The sequence below is a fragment of the Corylus avellana genome, chromosome 7, assembly GCF_965113065.1.
Source record: "Corylus avellana chromosome 7, dhCorAvel1.hap1.2, whole genome shotgun sequence".
Classification (NCBI taxonomy): Eukaryota; Viridiplantae; Streptophyta; class Magnoliopsida; order Fagales; family Betulaceae; genus Corylus; species Corylus avellana.
Window position 1 is genome coordinate 19,749,208 of NC_142496.1, and position 19,993 is coordinate 19,769,200.

General features: G+C 36.3%; 1 protein-coding gene across 1 annotated transcript in view; it reads left to right on the top strand.

Moving 5' to 3' along the window:
* Nucleotides 1-347: 347 nt before the first annotated feature.
* ISA3 (isoamylase 3) overlaps nucleotides 348-19,993 on the top strand; it is a 32,693-nt gene continuing 13,047 nt past the window's right edge. Inside the window, exons 1-14 of the mRNA XM_059597932.2 lie at nucleotides 348-707; nucleotides 833-881; nucleotides 991-1,059; nucleotides 2,509-2,666; nucleotides 4,539-4,617; nucleotides 5,493-5,729; nucleotides 6,019-6,123; nucleotides 8,517-8,621; nucleotides 10,271-10,405; nucleotides 10,543-10,629; nucleotides 11,038-11,095; nucleotides 12,834-12,897; nucleotides 16,847-16,946; nucleotides 17,714-17,814. Coding sequence (XP_059453915.2) covers nucleotides 583-707; nucleotides 833-881; nucleotides 991-1,059; nucleotides 2,509-2,666; nucleotides 4,539-4,617; nucleotides 5,493-5,729; nucleotides 6,019-6,123; nucleotides 8,517-8,621; nucleotides 10,271-10,405; nucleotides 10,543-10,629; nucleotides 11,038-11,095; nucleotides 12,834-12,897; nucleotides 16,847-16,946; nucleotides 17,714-17,814 — 1,472 coding nt within the window. The 5' untranslated portion in view covers nucleotides 348-582. The remainder of the gene's footprint in view (nucleotides 708-832; nucleotides 882-990; nucleotides 1,060-2,508; nucleotides 2,667-4,538; nucleotides 4,618-5,492; nucleotides 5,730-6,018; nucleotides 6,124-8,516; nucleotides 8,622-10,270; nucleotides 10,406-10,542; nucleotides 10,630-11,037; nucleotides 11,096-12,833; nucleotides 12,898-16,846; nucleotides 16,947-17,713; nucleotides 17,815-19,993) is intronic.

The following is a 19,993-nucleotide window of genomic DNA, read 5'->3' on the forward strand; positions in this document are numbered from 1 at the left end:
CTAAAATCATTTTACATCGAAACAAACAGAACCTAAGAATGGTTTAAGGGTAGATTGAACATGTTACGTTAGTTGAGTATATTGAGAGAATGCAAAATAACATTTCTTTAATTAAAAAACATTAAAAATCAAAAATCAAAAAATCAAAAGTCATTTTGGTTAGCCGACAATCCTATTTTTGCGAATCCAAAACGTCTTTCAAGATGTGATCACATCACATGGATGTGCTGATTCGCACGAGGACTTAGACGTTCAATGCCATTCCTTCAAATCAGCAGAGCATGGAACTATTTACTGGATATTTATGGGGGCCTTCTGGAATCCCTGGATATTTATATTATGAGAAAAGGTTGAGAGACACTTGTCGAGACATGTGAGCGACTTCCTCCGACGATTTCGTATCCGTTCACGTGGCAGACATGAAAAGGCTCGGAAACCAGAAACAGTCCAAAACATCAACAGTCTCCCTGCGAAGTGGCAAGAATCCTGCACTCGCCATAAACGTCTCTCTCAATTACTCACGCACAACTAGACATTGAGGTTCAAGAACACGTTTGTTTCATCAAGAAACGAGGATCAGAGATGCTCCACCCACTTCTCTGCGATTCCACCGCTGCTACTAAAGCTTCAATGATTCCTTCAGCTTTGTCTTCGAGTGGCAGTTCTTCTCGTTCTTGCATTGGACCTTCTCCTATCTCTGACACGGGGTAATCCACTCTAATCTTTCTCCCCTGTTCTTGAATTCAACTACTTCTTGATTCAGCTTGTTTTAGTTCATTTGAAGATGTTTTAACGAGTGTCATTTACTGGACTTGTGGGTATTTCTTATCAGATTGAAATTTAGTAATCGAGCAGGCAATGCGCCAGGACTTGTCAGTAAGGCATGTTTGAGTTTCTGTGATGTTATGAATATCAAAATTTTCCTTTTCCTTCAAACTCCTGCTTATTAATTAATTCAAGGCTTGATTGGGCTTTCTTTGCATGGGTTAGAGAGGGGACCCTGTAAAGCATAGGACAGCGAGTGTTTATGGTCAGCGTGCTCAAGAACGTGTACTTGAGGTACTTTCCATTTTGCTCGTGTTTCACTATTGCTTTCTATCAGGTCGACACTTTTCAAATATGTAAATAGTTGGATCCTTTGCAATGGTAACTCCTAATAAGTATTACAGAGTAGTTAGAACACTAGAGCATTTGAGAAAATCGTTGTATGATTGAATGTTAAACCTGTATGGATTTCCATTTTGAAAGTAGCTGACAAGGCAGGCATTTGAATTAAAAAATTAAAAAATCTATAGTAAGTTAAGGTATCTCCGTAAGAACTGCATAAGTTTTGAGAGGTCTTATCAATCATCTAATGACTCTAATTACCGAGAGCTTCACTGGGTTGTTTTATGGAAAAAAAAATACAAAGGTATTCAGTTACATTTTAGTAATATTGTGATCAAGTAAGTTTTTATGATTATGTAGGGTTTGATACCTCTTATAGTTAAGAATAATATAGTCAAACTAATGCTCTATTTGTTTTGATGTAAAACATTTTCTGTACAATGTTTTCAGTACTTTCTGGTGTTTGGTTGCACTTGGAAAACTTGGTCAACTGAAAAAAGTTTTCGATCAACTGTAAAACACCCCCCCCCCCCCCCCCCCTTTTTTTTTTTATGGGAAAATGTTGTGTTTTTAAGGCATAAAATCTTTTTTCCATCCATAGCTCCTCTCTTCAAATCCCCTTTATTGGCAAACAGCCACACCACTCCCTTTCTACCACATCAAAGCCACCCTCACCAATGCATCCCCCACCAGAGCCACCCTCCCCCAGTGTAACTCCTATCCCCCCAACCCAACATATAGATGCACGCACCACCTTCTTTCAATGTTGGCAATGCATGGGGCTCGATTGACAACCACCTTCAGAGATGCTGAGAAAGAGAGAGACTACTGTTACATCTGCAAGGTTCACCTGATTAATGTTCAATTGAATTTTGAATGCTTTATCGCTTGACTAAATGGGTATTTCGGTTGTTCTGGATGCTGAGCTTGAGTATGCTTAGTTTTGTGAAGACGAGAAGTCTTTGAGACTATTTAAGCAAGCATTGTTTGGAAATTTGGATGTTAAATGTTTTTCACATTTTCAGTACAAACCAAACAATGGAAAATATTTTTAGGAAAACATTTTTTCAGGGTGATAGCCAAAACACTGGAAAATCAGTAAATTTTCCAGGAAAATATTTTCAACTGAAAACGTTTTACATCGATACAAACGGGCCCTCAGAGTGTGGATTTCGTTCTGTTTTCATATTGCATTGAATAGACATTTTCTTTCTTAAGGATAAAACATGGTTTCTTAAATAAAAGGTGTTGTCAATGTCTTCTCTCATGATTATATCTTTTGGTTTTATGCTATTAATTTCAACTACTATGAACTGCATGATTTTTGAGGGTATAAGATCATTGTTTTAAGCCAAAATGGGAATAATCCACTTTCCAAGTGTTCACCTTTTGTGATTATAGGAAGAAGCTCCTGAAGTGTCTGAGACCACCCCATCATTGAAAATTTTCCCGGGTCAGGCATTTCCATTGGGTGTATCAGAAGTTGATAATGGGATCAACTTTGCTATTTTTTCACAGCATGCAACTGCTGTGACCATTTGTCTATCGCTTCCCGAGAGGTGACATTTCATTTCCTTTTCAATTAATATGTTAAAATTCAGGTGTTAGATATACTTTTCTGTGTACTTGAGTTGTTCTTTGCGCTTTTAATGATATTTTGATTACTTATATATATAACAAAAATCAGGTGTTGGATAGATTTCAGTGTTAAAAAGAGTTAAAATTTGTTTCAGGGTTCATGGTTTAACTATTTTACTCTGTGTACTTGGGTTGCGCCCCTCTGTGCTCTTTAATGCATTATTACTTATCAAAAAAAAAAAAAAACTATTTTACTCTGCTTACTGCACTTGTAGTTGGTAGAATTTGTCATTGAGACCTTGTATTTTTTGCATTGAGATTCTGCCAATGAATTCTGTTTCCTTTTGGTTTTAACACATTAAACTACGGAAAGAAGGATAGTTTGAAGAATAATGACTTATGACTTCTTATATAGAAGGTGTAGATAAGGTCATATACAATTTTTTGTGATGTGTATGTGTGTGTGTGTGTGTGTGTGGTCTTTTCCATTATGAAGGTTGGGATTTGGGCTTAAATTACTTGTCTACTTTGGTATGGTATCAATAAGGAAGTTGTTGAGTATATATATGTGTGAGTGTAAAAAGAATAAAGTCTTATATTGAAAAGATGTAATAAGAGTGAGTGGTTAATATAGCATTGTTGGGCCCAAAACCATAGGCTTAAGTTTTTGGGCTATGTGGTGTCTCAACATGTTATATTATGGGCTCACTAAAAAGACTTCCCAAAATATCAATCTCCCTAACAAGTGGTATCAAAGCCAATGGTGGTGTGAGGTATGGTGGAGTGGCGCAAACACGAACAAAAGGTCCCTGGAGTATGGACAAAAAAGGTGAAGGTGCGAGCATGGATGGAGCGTCTTTGTAGTGAAGGGCAAAGGCTCATGGCATGGGCTTGACGATGGTTCATGGAATAGGAATAAAGGTGCAAGCTGTGAGCATGTACAAGGGTCCCTGGAGAAGGCGCAAAAAAAGTCATTGGCACAAGGCACAACGAGAGTCCATAAAGTAGGGGCAAATGTGCTTGGTGTGAGCAAAAACCCACATAGCCCACAAGAGATCTTGGAGAGGGCTCATAAGATTGATAAAATGCTTCCGTTTGAGGGGGAGTGTAGTAAATGTGGTAATGAACTAACACATAAAGGGGAGATTGTTGAGTATATATGTGTGAGTGTAAAAAGGATAAAGTCCTATATTGAAAAGATGTAATAAGTGTGAATGGTTAATATAGTATTGTTGGGCCCAAACCCATAGGCTTAAGCTTTTTGGTTGTGTGGTGTTTCAACATGTTATGTTATGGGCTTACTAAAAAGACTCTCCAAGGTATCAATCTCCCTAACAGAAGTGACATGGAGATTTTTGAGTGGAAAACATGAAAGTCTGCCTATGAACAATATAGTTGGTGAGCAAGAACTTTTTTCCTACTTTTAATGTGGTGACCAGATACTCCACAGGTTTTTAAGAGATCTGAAAGCATAAGAATTTTGACATAGGTTAAAATGGAAATAGTAGTGTTTTGGGGAAGATGATTGATGTGGGGCACAGATAAACGCATTCAACCTGTCAGTTTTTTTTTGTTTGTAAAACTTTGGTTTGTTCAAGACTCATAGATATTTCTTCAAGTTGATGTTGTTTGGTCACATTTAATGTTCCTTTTTAATATTTCCTATATACTCGATATTTGTCTTTTGTTTTGTGTGTGAGAGTTAAGTTTGTTCAAGATGCTACTGAGGTTTATTTTGTGTAGTGCGACTGTGTGTCTTTTCTTTGGGATGTGTGGGGGGGGGGGGGGGGGGGGGGGCGGGGGGTTTGAAGAGAAATGATCTTGATTGATATTGTCTCTGGAAATTTTGGCAGGCTGGATGGTGGAATGATGGAACTGGCTTTGGATCCTCGTGTGAACAAAACTGGAGACATTTGGCACATATGCATTGAGGTAGTCTTGCTATTAGGTTGCTACAAACACTGCCTTCCGTTAGTTGTCTTTGGTTGACGTTGATAGCTTTACTCATCTGTTCATTGCAACTTTCTGTAAGACACATTACTAGGGGTCTCTTAGTGGTTTTCCTCATGGCAGTGGCAGTGTGTGCCCCTGCCTAGTCTTCACATGTGCATGTGCACATTGGTATTATTTTGAAACTGGATATCATGCCTATGCAACATCGTTTTGATGTAATTGCAGTTATGTTATTACCTATAATATTGCTTGTTTATGTGTGCATAGAGATGGAGTATGGTATGTGTTCCGCTGCAAGTTAACGCATTTACTGCATCATTATTAACTTCTTACACCAGTTTTGGTGTGCATGTGTCTGTGTGTTTCATTCCATTTTGGGCTGTTTAGGAAGGGGAGGATGTTGGTCTGCTCTTATAGCCAGCCTATCTGTGGACGTCACTATGATTCCAAAAGATGACTTGAATATTGTATTGTCTTCAAGTAAAAGTTACTTGTGTCTTTTCCAAAAAGTAGTAGAGAAGTAGTATAAATTGGTATTTGGGACATTTCATATAAAAAATGATGTAAACTTTATGAAGCCTAAACTGTGAAGAATATGTTGCCGGTACTGAAGATTTGCTATCTGTTTTTTAGTATGCTTTGGCTGTGAAAAAACCTAAATGGTTGATCATACGATGTGATTATGAAATAGGTCTACTTTTATTTACGGTATGGATTTTGGTTCAGTGACTGCTGAAGCATTGGTTATATCTAGGCCCATTTGATAGTAATAAAATGGAATTTCCACTTGTGCGAAAGTTATATTAACAGAATATATTTCTTAGATTTTTTTTGTTTTTGTAATTCCTCTGCAGGATTTGCCTCGGAGCAATGTTCTTTATGGTTATCGCATAGATGGTCCTCGAGGTTGGCATCAAGGGCATCGATTTGACAGCAGCATTGTGCTTATAGATCCATATGCAAAGCTAGTTGAGGGTCGCCGATATTTTGGAGATGCTAGCAACAAATTTTCTAGATTTCTTGGAAGTTATGATTTTGATAGCTTACCCTTTGACTGGGGAGAGAACTATGAGCTTCCAAATATACCTGAGGTGATAAAGCTACGGATATGCCTATTGTGCTATGCAAGGCATATGTTTTTATCTTTAAACTTGTCCTATCATATGGAAATCTCAGTCTCCCTCACCTGTTAAAAATTATGGTTTGATGAAATCTGATAACGAAATGTATTCATTTTCTTTTTGAAGCTTTACTAGTACTGTGGCTGCGGTCAAGAATTTTTCACTGGCTTTAAGTTGACAATTACACCATTTCTTTTGTGTTTAAGTCGGTATATTCTTTTACATCTCAACTTCATTACATCTTCTGCTGTCTTTTCAGAAAGATCTTGTTATATATGAAATGAATGTTCGTGCATATACAATGGATGAATCTAGTGGGCTGGATCCAAAAATACGTGGGAGCTACCTTGGTCTGATTGAGAAGGTAATGGTATATCATTATAATTGAATAATATTCTACTAAATAGCCTTTGAATATTTTCAATAATGTCTGTCATCTGAATTAATAGCTACTTAGATGCCATAAGTGTGACTTTCCATTTTTTCAAATAACATTGACAATATGATATTCAGCAAGTAGGATTTGGCTTGTATGTGGTAGTGGAAACTACAGCATATCTGCGGTAGTATATTTTGATGGCCCAGATGTTATCAATGGATTTTTAACCCAAAAACTTAACGGGCGTTTAACAAGTAGTAAGACTAAGCATTTTTAACGTCTATCCTTTCCTTTTACTTTTTTTTTTTTTTTTTGTAAGCTCCTTTCTTTTCCTTTTACTTTCAGTTTTACTTTGTACACACAAACACAGACACACTCACCCTCTCTCACACACATAGAGACCCCTCTCCATTTGTCTGTGTTCTAAAGCTCCAATTCCCATCAATTTCCTCTCTTTGAATGTAATTTTTTTTTTTTTAGTTTTTTTTTTTTTTTGGGCTCTCTTAGTTGAATTTAGTTCCCTTTGAATTTCAAGCCGTCTCCATTTGGCATTTCCAAAGAGACAGAGATGAGTCCCTGCTCTCTCTTGCCTACTTCTCTCCTATGGCACCCATGAACCATAACTCTAGCATCAACTTTATAGCAATGGAAGCCAAACCCAGCTGTTTTTTTCATTTTCGTGGTCATCTTCAGCTTACCATGGAAAGACCCAGCACAGTCAGCAACAGACAAAAGCTCCATCATTTCTTCATTTCCCTTCAACTCCTCAAACCTTGCCTATCATGACACAGGAAACATCACAGCCGTGTTGCACTAAAGTGGTTGACTTGCAGAGTGGAGAGAAAAAATAGGGATCTGTTTTGGACAGTTTCATGGAAGAAAATAGACCCAAAAAATGGTTGTTAAACGCCCATTAAGTTTTTGGGTTAAAAACCCATTGATAACATCTGGGCCATCATGCGGTAGTTTCCACTACCGCAGATATGCAGTAGTTTCCACTACCGCATACAAGCCAAATCCCAGCAAGTAACCTAATGTAGCATCGACACAGGCATGAGTATGGCAATATGGGTGTCCATCATGGATCCGAGATCTTCTAAACAATGACCAAGTATATATTATGAATATCTCTGGGAATTGGAATCATGGTACCACGTTCATTAGTAATGGACAAAGTATAGAAGTTCCAGTTACTTTACAACCTCATATGGAAGGACATCAGGCTTCAATTTTCTTCTTAACTAAAAGAAGGGGTTTTGGGTTGTTTTTTGTTTGTTAGGGGAGAGGACAAGGATGAGGAGTTAATTAGAAAAAAGATATACTTGGTACAGTTAATGCATTAAGAGGGGGGTCTATACAAAACTGAGCTCCAAGCTTAGGTGCGGGCATTGTGGTCTCACAAAACCTAGATGAATAGGAGCCTTTCTTTTCCAATAAATCTTTAAACTAAAAATTAGTCCAATTCTGTGGAACTGTGGATATTTATACATCCAAATGCCAACCCTAGGGTTTTCACTTTGAAATAGCACAGGACCAAACCTTCAAATAAGCCTAAAATACTAAGATTATAATTAAGATCTCTAGAGATAAGTAAAATCCCTATATGCAGGCCGTGGAAAAATTTCTTGAAAAGCTTTTCACAGAATTCTGACGAGACTAGAAATAGTGACATATAACTAGCTAGCTTAATTGGTATTAGGCTACACTGGAGTTGGAGGGGAGGAATTGTAATGTAGGTGAATTTAGTGCCTTCTTACACTGGTGAGGAGTGGACGTTTTTGAAAAGGAAAAGCAAGAAAATATTAATGATAATGTATACTAGATCCAACACTGTTGGTGTTTCCAGTAAACCTATTACAAGTTATTATAATAACATCAGTGCGGTTTGTACTATCAAGAGTGCTTAGTGAAAGGTCTTGTGGCTATCATTTATGGCATGTGCTATATGGATATTTAACTGCAGTTTGGGTAAAAAAAACTCTTTGCTTATTTCAAGGTTTTATGCCACCTAAGGTGCAAATGACATTTATTTAATGCAGCGATAAAACTGTTTTCAAAACCCTTAGATAGACATAGTTTGATGTTTTGGACAGTTAATTATTGCTTTAATAAATTTATACATTGTCTGTAGAAGCTATTGTTTTGTTTGGTCTTTTGCCAAACTACTGTTTTTGATGGCTAATTTCCTTATTTGTGGGAGCAAAGTGGCAAACCATGGCTGCATAAATCAGATATTGATTAGAAGACTTTGATTATGATTCTCTAATGAGTGGAGTTATATCATCTTTTTTACGTTTGGTATGTAAAGATCAATGTTTGTTTGAACACTTGATATATCGTGTTTTTATGACATTTTCCTTTCTCATTTTAATTTAAAGATCCCACATCTTCTAGAGCTTGGTATCAATGCCGTGGAGTTGCTGCCTGTCTTTGAATTTGATGAGTTGGAGTTTCAGAGGTTCCCAAATCCTAGAGATCATATGGTAAATTAAAACATTTCGCTTCAAGTTCTATATGCTATAAGATTTGTACCTCTCTGTCTTTGAATTTGATGAGTTCGAGTTTCAGTGGTTCCCAAATCCTAGAGATCACATGGTAAATTAAAACATTTCGCTTCAAATTCTATATGCTATAAGATTTGTACGTCTATGATATCAATGTATTCATGTTGTTGCATATGGAAGAAAGGATAATTTATGTCAATATTACTATGTTTATATTATTGCCTAAGCTTTCAAAAACTATTCTTCTTGTTGCAAGGATTTTGGTATATTTTAATTTTGGACTGTAGTTCCACTACTGTTTGGATCAGTGAAGTTGTGGAATTTTATGTACTCATTTTTATATAATTGGTTTTCTGAATGTTTCAATGCCAACGTAAACACAAAAACAATTTTATTTGTTTGCCTACATGCCATTTATACATTTTTTGATGCGTGAAAGTATACGTACCTGTTTCTTGTTTATATATCTCCGTACATCTTTATGTTTCTGAATTTGAATATCCTAATTTGTAAATGAAATTTATATTGCTTTGTGTGTTGAATGTATATTTTACCACTGAGTAGCATAAACGAAATGGAATGCCCTAGTTTGATATTATTATTTAATGTTTAGATGATTTGACTTTTATAATAGCCATCCTGCAGAAGAGGATCCAAGTTCCCATACCAGTTTGTTGTGACAATTGAAATTTAGGATTGCAAAAAAGTAGAAAAGAACAAAATAAAAATAAGTCAATCATACAAAACACCAAGATTTAGGTGGTTCAAGTTGACAAGCCTAAGTCTACAGGCGGAGACAACTAAGAAGAAATTTTACTATCAAAAGATGGAGTACAAAATAGTGATGAAGAAAAAAACTACTCAAAACTAAAGCTCCAATATACTTAAATCTCACTCTCACACAAAAGATAGCTTTTTAACACAGGAAAAATCGTTCTCTAGTTCTCTTGAGAGGCAACTATACCACAAAATTGAAGAACTTTTACCATGCGGCGCTACAAAACTGTGAGAACAAGTGTGTGGTTGCCTCTTTTCTTTGTGCCCTTTTTTTTTGGCTCTCCTGGCCGAATAATATGCCCCTTTATGTAGAGTGATGGGCGGTTTCTAATAGGTATTTTAAATTTGTGCATGACAAGGAGAAGTTAAGCTCTAAAAAACTTAACGACTAGGAGAAAGAAATTGACCTGAAAAGAAACACCAGCTGGGGCTTACATGACTTGATGGTACATGTCACATCACAAAGACCTTAACAATCTTTACATGAACTGCCTTTTTTCTCTGGTAAGTTGAAAAAATTCAACAAAGAAAAGAAGAATAATAATCAACCAAGAAAGTGCCATTAAGCATATTCTAATTTACAACTATTTCCCAGAATATACTTTTGGGTTTTGTTTAACCACAAATTCAAGTCAAGGAAGCGAAGCTGTAGTATAATAATCTTTTGGCTGAGTCCCCCCCCTCCTCCCTTATATATTTAAATTTTATGGTTTACTTACTTCGATGAAGCAAATTGAACATGAATGCTTATCCTTATCAAAAAAAACATGAATGCTTATCCTCTGATTTTCTTTTCCTTTTCTCTCACAACCTGACTTACCAAGTGGTATTGGGACTATTTGTCTTTCTAGATCAATACATGGGGCTATTCAACAATAAATTTCTTTGCTCCTATGAGTCGCTATGCCAGTGATGGTGGAGGGCCACTTAATGCTTCCCGGGAGTTCAAAGAAATGGTCAAAGCCTTGCATGGTGCTGGTATAGAGGTGTGTTGCGTTTTTCTTCCCTCAAAAGTAAAATATGTATTATTTTTAGTTGCAAGTAGTTTTCTTTTTGTTGTATCACTAATTAGAATTCTCCAATACTTGTTATGTCAAATGAGATTTTTTTTTTCTTTCTACAGGTCATTTTGGATGTTGTTTATAATCATACTAATGAGGCAGATGATGCCCACCCTCATACCACTTCATTTCGTGGCGTAGACAATAAGGTGATTTTTCACTTCTGTTGTGAGATTTTTTTACTCATCTTGCGCTGTCATGCTCCTAATGTTCTATGTTTTGGAGCACTTGGATGCTTTTATGCTATACTGGATGGTTGGAATGTTCTCAATTTCTATAATATTTGTTTAGAAATTTTCATTGTATCAACTTATAGTATAATTTGATTATTTTGTTACTGTCATCTGCTGAGACATATAAAGTTACTCATATTTGAGTTTTCTATAGAACAATTAAGGTAGAAATCTGTGACTGGAAAGTTAGATTCTGCAATTTTTGAAGGTCATGAACCAGTGGCTGAAAAGAACCAAATTGGATAGGATATGGGAACATACAGTTATCATCTATTAGATTTTTTCTTCATTTCTTAATGAAATGTGCCTCAAATCCTTCTACAGGTTTATTACATGCTGGATATGAACAATAATGGCCAACTGCTAAACTTCTCTGGCTGCGGTAATCGAATTGTATTTCTTGGCAGTTTTCTTACTGATTTTCCTCAAGGATTTAAACTTCTACTGATATATCTTTTAATTATCTTTGGACTGCTTTCTTACACCTTTTGGGTTAATAACTTTTTTGGTACCTGGGTTTTGAGGTTTTTTAATTTTCTCCCCTAGGTTTTAAAACATGACTAATCTATTACTTCAGATTTTGGAAAAGACCGAATCACCACCTCCAGGTTGAAACATTCTATAGGGGTGGCCGGGGGTGGTGGTTCGGCCACCCCCATAGAATTTTTCAACCGAATCACCCCCGGCCACCCCCAGTTTGTCAAATTGGGGGTAGTTCGGCCATCCCCATAGAATTTTTCAAACTAGAGGTAGTGATTTGGTATTTTCCAAAATCTGAGGTATTAGATTAGTCATGTTTTAAAACCTAGGGGGGAAAATTAAAAAACCTCAAAACCCAGATATCAAAAAAGTTATTAACCCACACCTTTTTCAATATGTTACTTCCAAAATGCTATATTTTGGCTCTTATGTAGAAGTCATAATGTTTGTCACTACGGGTGCATCTCATCTTTCATTGCTGGTATTTATTTCTGTCTGAAGCAGGCATACAGATGAGGTATTGAAATAATGCAATATCGATGTGTTGATATGGTATTCATAAAAACATGGGACATATATATACATAAAAGATATGTTAATATATAATATGTACACAAACGTGTAGATAGCTGAATTTAGATATAGTAATTAATATTTTTTAAAGTAATGAACTCTATAGTTATAATTTTTTTGTTCTTTTGGTTAGAGGGAAAATCAAGGCAGGCACAAAAGAAGATTGTACACAAACTAGATTAATTATTTTAGTCCCTAGGAGAAGAATGCGTTTATCAACCTCTAAAAGAATGTAGAGAGATACACTGGTTGTCAATGGTAGGAAGGTGGTTTGATGGCGGCAGCAGAGGTGGTGACAGTCGTGGCTGTGATATTAGAATTGACACTACTAAGATATGAGATTCTTAAAGAGTTTGCTTTAGTAGGGAAAAATTAAGTCATTTTCTGGTTTCTAATAATGAGAAAAATCTTATCATTATGGTTATTCATAAGACATTCTATGTTCTATTCACCAAGAATGAAATTTTGCCTTGACCAACAAGATGTAGTTTCTTGTCATAAAACAGTGGTCATAATGCAAAACTAACATGGCTTTACTTATTATCTAGTGGTTACAACCCTAAAATGTAAAGTATGAGTATAATAGTGAGACAAGTGAGTAACTTTTGGATTTGCTTACCACCTATTAAAAGCTGAAATTGAAGCTTTGGAGACTATTAAGAACATTTATATTCTTGAAAATTTGGTATAAAGGGAACGAAACACCTATAAAATTTCTCCATCCTTATGGATGAAGCATCCTGGGATCAAGTATCACGAGGAGGCAACAAATCCACACATCCATGAAAGCAAAGGAGCTAGAACTCTATTTTAAGCTTATGTTGGAAATGCTTGCTTGACTTGCCAATTATTCCTTTTCTGCTGGTCAAGTACGCAGCTGCCAACTCCATTATGTTAAGCTGTGTTCTACTTTGACTGACAATTGCTATGGCAAATTACATTTTACATTAGTGTTTACCGGAAGTATGATCTGCATGCCTTTGCAACTTATTTAGTCTAACAAATATTTAAAACTATTCTTATAAGCATTCAAATTTCCTAAGATGCCGTATTTTGTTGCTCTCCAGGAAACACATTAAACTGCAACCATCCTGTGGTCATGGAACTGATTCTTGACAGCTTAAGACATTGGTATGGGAGAATTTACAAATAATTTCACTTGTAACACATTACTCATGGCATATATCATGTTTTACCGTAGGAAATTCAAAGTATACTTTGTTATATGTCTTGAAGTTTTCTTTTCACATAGTAAATTTTATTCTCTGGGTGAATCACAATTATTATATTAGGAAGAGAATTCATCTTTATTTAAGATGTTCTAATTACAAAATTAAAATAATACTTTGAAAAATAATAAAAATAAAGTTATACGAGTTGAGCCGACTTTATACAAGTATAGCTCATTGATAGGGATAAGATAAGGTTGAGTTGGAATGTAATTCCAAATCATTAGGATTAGAATGTTAGGATTAGATTAGATTAATAGTTGTGTTAGAATAGGATTTCAATTATTTAGGATTAGGTTTATTTGAATATTTGATATGTTATCTTTTAGGTGTTATCGTGTTATTAATTGTAGTCTATTTATAGACCATTTTATTTATAAAGAAATCAAAGAATGCTTTAGTCAAATTGTGGTCTTCTCTTACCCTGAGTGGAGTATTGTAGTGCTTTTCTACCCTAAGTGAATACCAAATTTTATAAATTTTGGGTAGAACTCATCCTTGAAAACCGGCTTGAAAGGAGAGGGTGCCTAAGATCTTATATAGACATAATAGTTAAGATTAGACTTAATCTATGTGGGACACAATGATCATAACACTTATTCAATAATTTTTTTTTTGATAGGTAGATGCAATGATCATAACACTTATTCAATAATTGAGCCTAATTTTGTGCTCACGACTGAATCATTTATTAAACAAACCAAATTCGAGTCGAGTTTATACATGCAGGTTGTTGAATGGACTTGTTCGTTTACAACCCTAAATGTCCTAGTGTAACGACCTAGAAAAAAGCGCTAGCCACATTTGCGCTATCACCCCAAAATGACTAGTCAATTTAGAGCTTCTCTAGAATTCATTATAAAGTCCAGTTTCTCCTAGTAACTAGGCAATGTGGGACTTAGCACTCATGGCTATCTTTTATAAACCACCCACTCTATGTGAACTTTTTCTCATCTTCCCAATATGGGACTGAGGTGTTACAAACTCCCTCCCTTAAATTTATGATGTCATCGTTAGGGTCACATCATGCAGAGCTTCAGTACCACATGAATTGGTGTTACTAGGTGGCTCTAATACCACTTGTAAGGACCCAGGAAAAAGCGCTAGTTACATCTGCGTTATCACCCAAAAATGACTAGTCAATTTAGAGCTTTCTTAGAATTCATTATAAATTCCAGTTTCACTTAGTAACTAGGCAATGTGAGACTTAACACTCATAACTATCTTTATAAACCACCCACTCTGTATGGGCTTTTTCTCATCTTCCCAATATGAAATTGGGGTGTTACACCTAGTGTGAGGTGTTCTAAATCTAGAACATTTTATTTACTCCTATACATGCTAGTATATGAATGAAATGTAATAAGGTGAATGTTTTTGGTGAAATACACAAATCTTAACATCATATCATATTGTAGCCCCGCCCCTCCCTTGTTTTGCCCATTTTTTCTTCATTTATCTCTTTTATCCTTCAGCAGTAGTGTAGGGGGAAGGTCAATGGCGGCCTCACCCAACCGCCATCAACCTCATCAATATGGCGGTTGGTGGCAATAAGTGATGGATGAAAGAAAAAAAAAAAAAATTCTATATGGCGTTTATGGGGTGTAGCTGGTGGTTGGTGGTTGAGTGTGTTGGCGTTGATTGTGTTTTGATTGCAAGCTGTGTTCTGTTGTTTGATTGTGGTTAACGGTCATGTGAAAGGTAGTGAGCCAATATTTGGTCCCTCATCAATATGGCGGTCGGTGGCAATAAAGTGATGGATGAAAGAAAAAAAAATTCTATTTGGCGTTTACCGGGTGTAGCTGCTGGTTGGTGGTTGAGTGTGTTGGCGTTGATTGTGTTTTGATTGCAAGCTGTGTGTTGTGTTGTTCGATTGTGGTTAACGGTCGTGTGAAAGGCAGTGAGGCAATATTTGGTGATTGTGATTATGAGATGAATCTAAGGTGGTTGCGATGATGGTCGGAGTTAGTTATGGTTGTCATCATTATTGGTTGTCAGTTGTGTTTGTTTATGTTCCTGTAGTGGTGGTGGTTGGTGTCGTTGGCAACAGGTGGTGGTTGGTGTCGTTTGGTTGCCAACGATAAATCTCGTGTGTTTCAAAGAAGAAAAAGATTGTTTGGTTTCGGGCGTATGTTATGCCTATCCTAAATTAGGATAACCTTGGTTTGGGTTAATTCCTTATTCAGAATAGGGGTAATTACCTTTTGCTCCCATGAACTACAGCACCTTAGCACTTTCCCCCTATGAACTACCAACTATGACACCTGACCCCATTAAACTACCATCATATGACAAAAAGCCCCCTTCCGTCAGTCAAAGGGGTTAAAATTGACGGTCAACGGTCATGTGCAAGTCATGTGCCATTTTAAATTTTTTTTCTTCCACTTTTGCCCTCATTTTAAATTGTTTTCATGTGTTGGATTAGGGTTTAGGAGGGTATAAGCATCATTTTCTTGGTCTAAAGTGAGGGCAAAAGTAGAAGAAAAAAATTTAAAATAGCACATAACTTGCACATGACCGTCAATTTTAATCCTTTTGACTGACAGAATGGGGCTTTTTGTCATAAGATGGTAGTTTGATGGGGTTAGGTGTCATAGTTGGTAGTTCATGGGGGAAAAGTGCCAAGACACTGTAGTTCATGGGGGCAAAAGGTAATTACCCCTTCGGAATACCTTATCCCAGTTTTATCTTTGGGCCAGCTTATTCAAGTCCAGCCCAAGTTCAAAGCCTAGTCCATACCCAAATTTTCTTCACTTGGGTCAAGCCTAGGCCCAATAAAAAAACTGAACCAGATCAACCAAGACCTGAGTGAGTTGACCCAATTGATATTGGCATTTCTTGGTTGCGTTTCGGCCTGCATTAGTGTTACCTAGTGAGTTTTCGACCGGTGTTTGAGTTTTCGGCATGATTCAGCTGGATTTGTTGTTTTCAACAAGATTTTGGTGGTTTCCAGAGACGTTTTGGGCGGTTCAGAGTTTTCCAGCAATGTTTTGGCCAGTTACTGGAAATGTTTTGACCAGTGCCGATTCAGCTTGGTTTTTGGCCAGTTTGATGGTATTTTGGCTGTTTTATGTTGTTTTTGGTCCGGTTTCGTGATGTTTCAGCCAGTTCAATGTTATTGCAGCCAGTTCTAATGGGTTTTCAGCCAGTGCAGTTCGATTTTGACTGATTTGGTGGTTTTACAGCTGTGGTGTTTTCAACCGGTTCTTCATGTTTTTCAACCAACTTGATGGTATTTGAACCTGCGAATGAGGATTTACAAAACCTTTATGACAATAAGAGTTCATTTGTACAAGCTAAGCTAATATGATATATAAGCTCTAGCATGAGGGGGAGTGTTAGAGAGAAAGGGAGGTATTGAGGTGTCCTAGTGTGATGTGTTCTGAATCTAGAACATTGTGTATACTCCTATAAATACTAGTGTATGAATGAAATGTAATCAAGTGGAATGTTTTTGGTGAAATAAACAAATATTAACAGACCATTATACTTTGGCCATTTTTGACAATCTCTGAATATTTTCTTTCAAGATATTTGACACTGTTGATCCTCCTTGCTGTTAACAATTTCAAGTAAATATTATTACGGCATGAGAGGAACAAATATCTAGAACTTTGATTGAAAACTATCCTGATTCATCCTGAGGAATCAGCTCTTTACCCATTTTGATGTAAAGGCAGTCATGAGTAATTTAATGGATTTGGAATATTAGTGAAACTGACGCTATGCTTCTTTTTGATGGACATACTGTTTCCTGCTGTAGCATATGTTGTATTCGTTTGATTTATGTATCACTGAATTGCTATTTTAGGTCTCAAAATTTATCATTCTTTTCTTTCACCTATTTGCAGGGTTACTGAGTACCATGTGGATGGATTCCGCTTTGACCTTGCTAGTGTTCTTTGTCGAGGAGCAGACGGTTCTCCACTTAATGCTCCCCCGATTATTAGGGTAAGAATTCGTATGCATCTGCTTATATATTGTTACAGGAAAGAGTGCAATATGGTGATTTTTTGAAAATTCTGGAGATTCCAAGGGAAGATGTGGAGTGGTGGCAATTTTTCAGCAAAAGAAAGACCAAAAAATCCCTATGATATCTTGAATAGATTTTCCATACTATCATGAACATTATCTTAGAAAGCCTTTGCTTGTTGGGGTGAAGTTCTTTGGTGTGCCCCTGGAGCAGGGATGGGATAGGTCGCAGAGGCATAGGCACAGGTTGCATTAGGTAGAGACATAGGAAGTTGACCGAGAGGCACGTAGTTACCTAGCACCACCTACTAACCCATAAGCGGGAACAACAGGTTCAACAAAACTTGAATTACTAGTTCATTATTATACATTCAAGCAACTCTATTAGAACTAAAAAGAAAACTAAAATAGAGAGTTACTGGAATACTATGTGAGATGCTGATTTGATATGTTCATGACAATACCTTCAAATTAGGACTGCTATGAACTTTCTGGTAGTTGATAATCACACTTTGTATAGCATACAGTGTTCTGTTTATGTAAAAATTCTAATTGGATTCTTTACATCTTGGTGATTAGAATCCCAAAATAAATGCACTGTTATTGTACAGATAACTCTGTCGTTCAATTCAATGAATGCATTATGTGCAGCGTGTATGCGGATTTTCCTTCTACTTTAATAGCATTGCATAAGGGGGCAAGGTTTCTGGTTTAGCAACTGATCTTATCATTGTTTTTTGGGCTAGGCAATTGCCAAAGATGCTGTGCTGTCAAGATGTAAGATTGTTTCAGAACCTTGGGATTGTGGAGGTCTCTATCTTGTTGGAAGATTTCCAAATTGGGATAGGTAACTTTAATTTTGCCTCATTTATTGATATCTTGATTACTTATCAATAAAATTTTTTGTCTCATTATTTCTTCGGGAAAATGCACTTTACTTCCCTCCAAAGTTTCACATCATTTTCAATTTGACCTCCATTGTTTAAAAATTTGTAATGTAACCCAATAAAATTCCAAAAATTAGCAATGTGACCCATCTGTTAGCCACCTCTGTCTTCTCAGACGGAAAATTAATCACATGCGGAGAACGTGCTGTTTTTGTTCCAAAACTTACCAAAATGCCCCCAACCCCACACTTTCGATTGCCAAGTGGCTGTAAAGAACGTTTTGGTTTTCTATTGGTTAGATGTTAAATTCTGTTACTTTTTGTTCTTAAATTCCATCAATATTTTGTTTGAATCTTATAACATGGATATTGTTTGACTGTACTAGTGAGGCAATGCTTGTTTCATTTTGGGTCGCTGCCTTTAATTTGTGACTTTGACAGATGATGGCATGAGTTGTATTGAGATATTGCTTTCACATGTGAATGATGTGGTCGATGCTTTATTATCACCTGTGAATGGCTTTGTGCGAAGTTGGATCCATGTGCGTGTGATTTTTGGAACAATAGTGGTCCCCCTGTGAGTAAATTATGTAATGTTTCAATGTCGTTGTCTAGTATGTGCTGAAACATTAATATTTTTTTAACATGCTTCCGCCTACTATGCCTTTTTTAGTACACACTATAAATAAGATTTGAACTTTTTGTCCAACTTTTTGTCAAACATTAATGTATCATAAAATGTCTTATTTTGTTATGATAATGGAAGTAACACTCCAGTATTTTATTAATTCATCTTACAGGAAGGTGTATTTCAAATTAGTGTTTGAGGTTAGTTACGGGGTAGGTTCGTCAGGCACTTTGGTTGTGAGTATGTGGGTGGTGAAGTTGTTCATCAGGAGAGTTATGATCCTGATGAGCTGTCATTTTTTGTGTTGGAAGATATTTCAAAAGAGTATGGCTACAAGTTAGGAGATTTAATGTAGAGTTTAGTTGATGGTTTGCACTTAATAATATCTGATGATGATGTGATCTTTATGGTTGCCTACCATACTGAGCACTTTATTGCGCACTTATACATTGTTTTTGTTTTGGGGGGAGGGAGGGGAGGGGGTGATGAAGAAGATTACTAAGACGAGGACGAAGATGGAGGGAGGGTTGATTTGAATGATCCTTGGTGGGCAAACAAGATTAGTGATGATGAAGACCTTTTTGATGTAGATCTTGATGAAGGTGATGGTGGGGCTGAAACCTCCAAAACAAATTGTAACACTTCTAATGTAGAAGTTGAGAGTCGAAGTGATCAATATAATGAGGATGAGAATAATGAAGAAGGTGCCAAGGAGGGTAATGAAGATGGCAGTGGTGATGATGATGATGATGAGGTAAATGGTAGTGATGATGGTAAAGATGGCAAGATGCTGAGAACCACATTGAAGGGGATAATGGTGGTAGGTCTGAAAATGGTTGTAAGTGGAAGAAATCATTTGAAGATGTTGACACTAATTTAGAAATGGGTAGAAGTGACATACTTGAGTCACCATTAATTAGTAATGAAGATGGTGAAATCACATCTATCCACAGTTCTAAATTCCAAGCTGTGGATCTAGTTAATCTAGTCCAATCCTTTCGTATGCAATTCCCAAACATACAATTGTTTAGAGAGGCTGTTAAAGAGTCTAATCTTAAAAGGGAGAAGGAAATTAAATTAAAAAACAAAAATGAAGGAAGAAGATGTATAGTGGTGTGTAAGATGACAAGTGTTAGTACCGAGTGTATGCCAGACAAATGCTTGATGAAGATTCATTTCCGATAAGATCTTTACAATCTAAACATGTATGTGGTAGGAAATACAAAGAACTCTATTATAAACTTAACTTGGATAGCCAACAAACTCATAGACAAATTCAGAATTCAACCCAACATGCCTTTGGATGTGATACAACTTGAAGTGAAGGAGAAATGAAAAGTAGATATAACTCCAAGCATGATGTATGGGGATAGGAGAAAGACAAAGAAAAAGATATATTGTAACTTGAGGATCAATATGGGAGGCTATGAGACTATTGTGAAACATTGAGACATATCGACAAATGAAGTTGTGTGTCGATAAAGGTGGACAAACCAAACCCTCATGTATTAT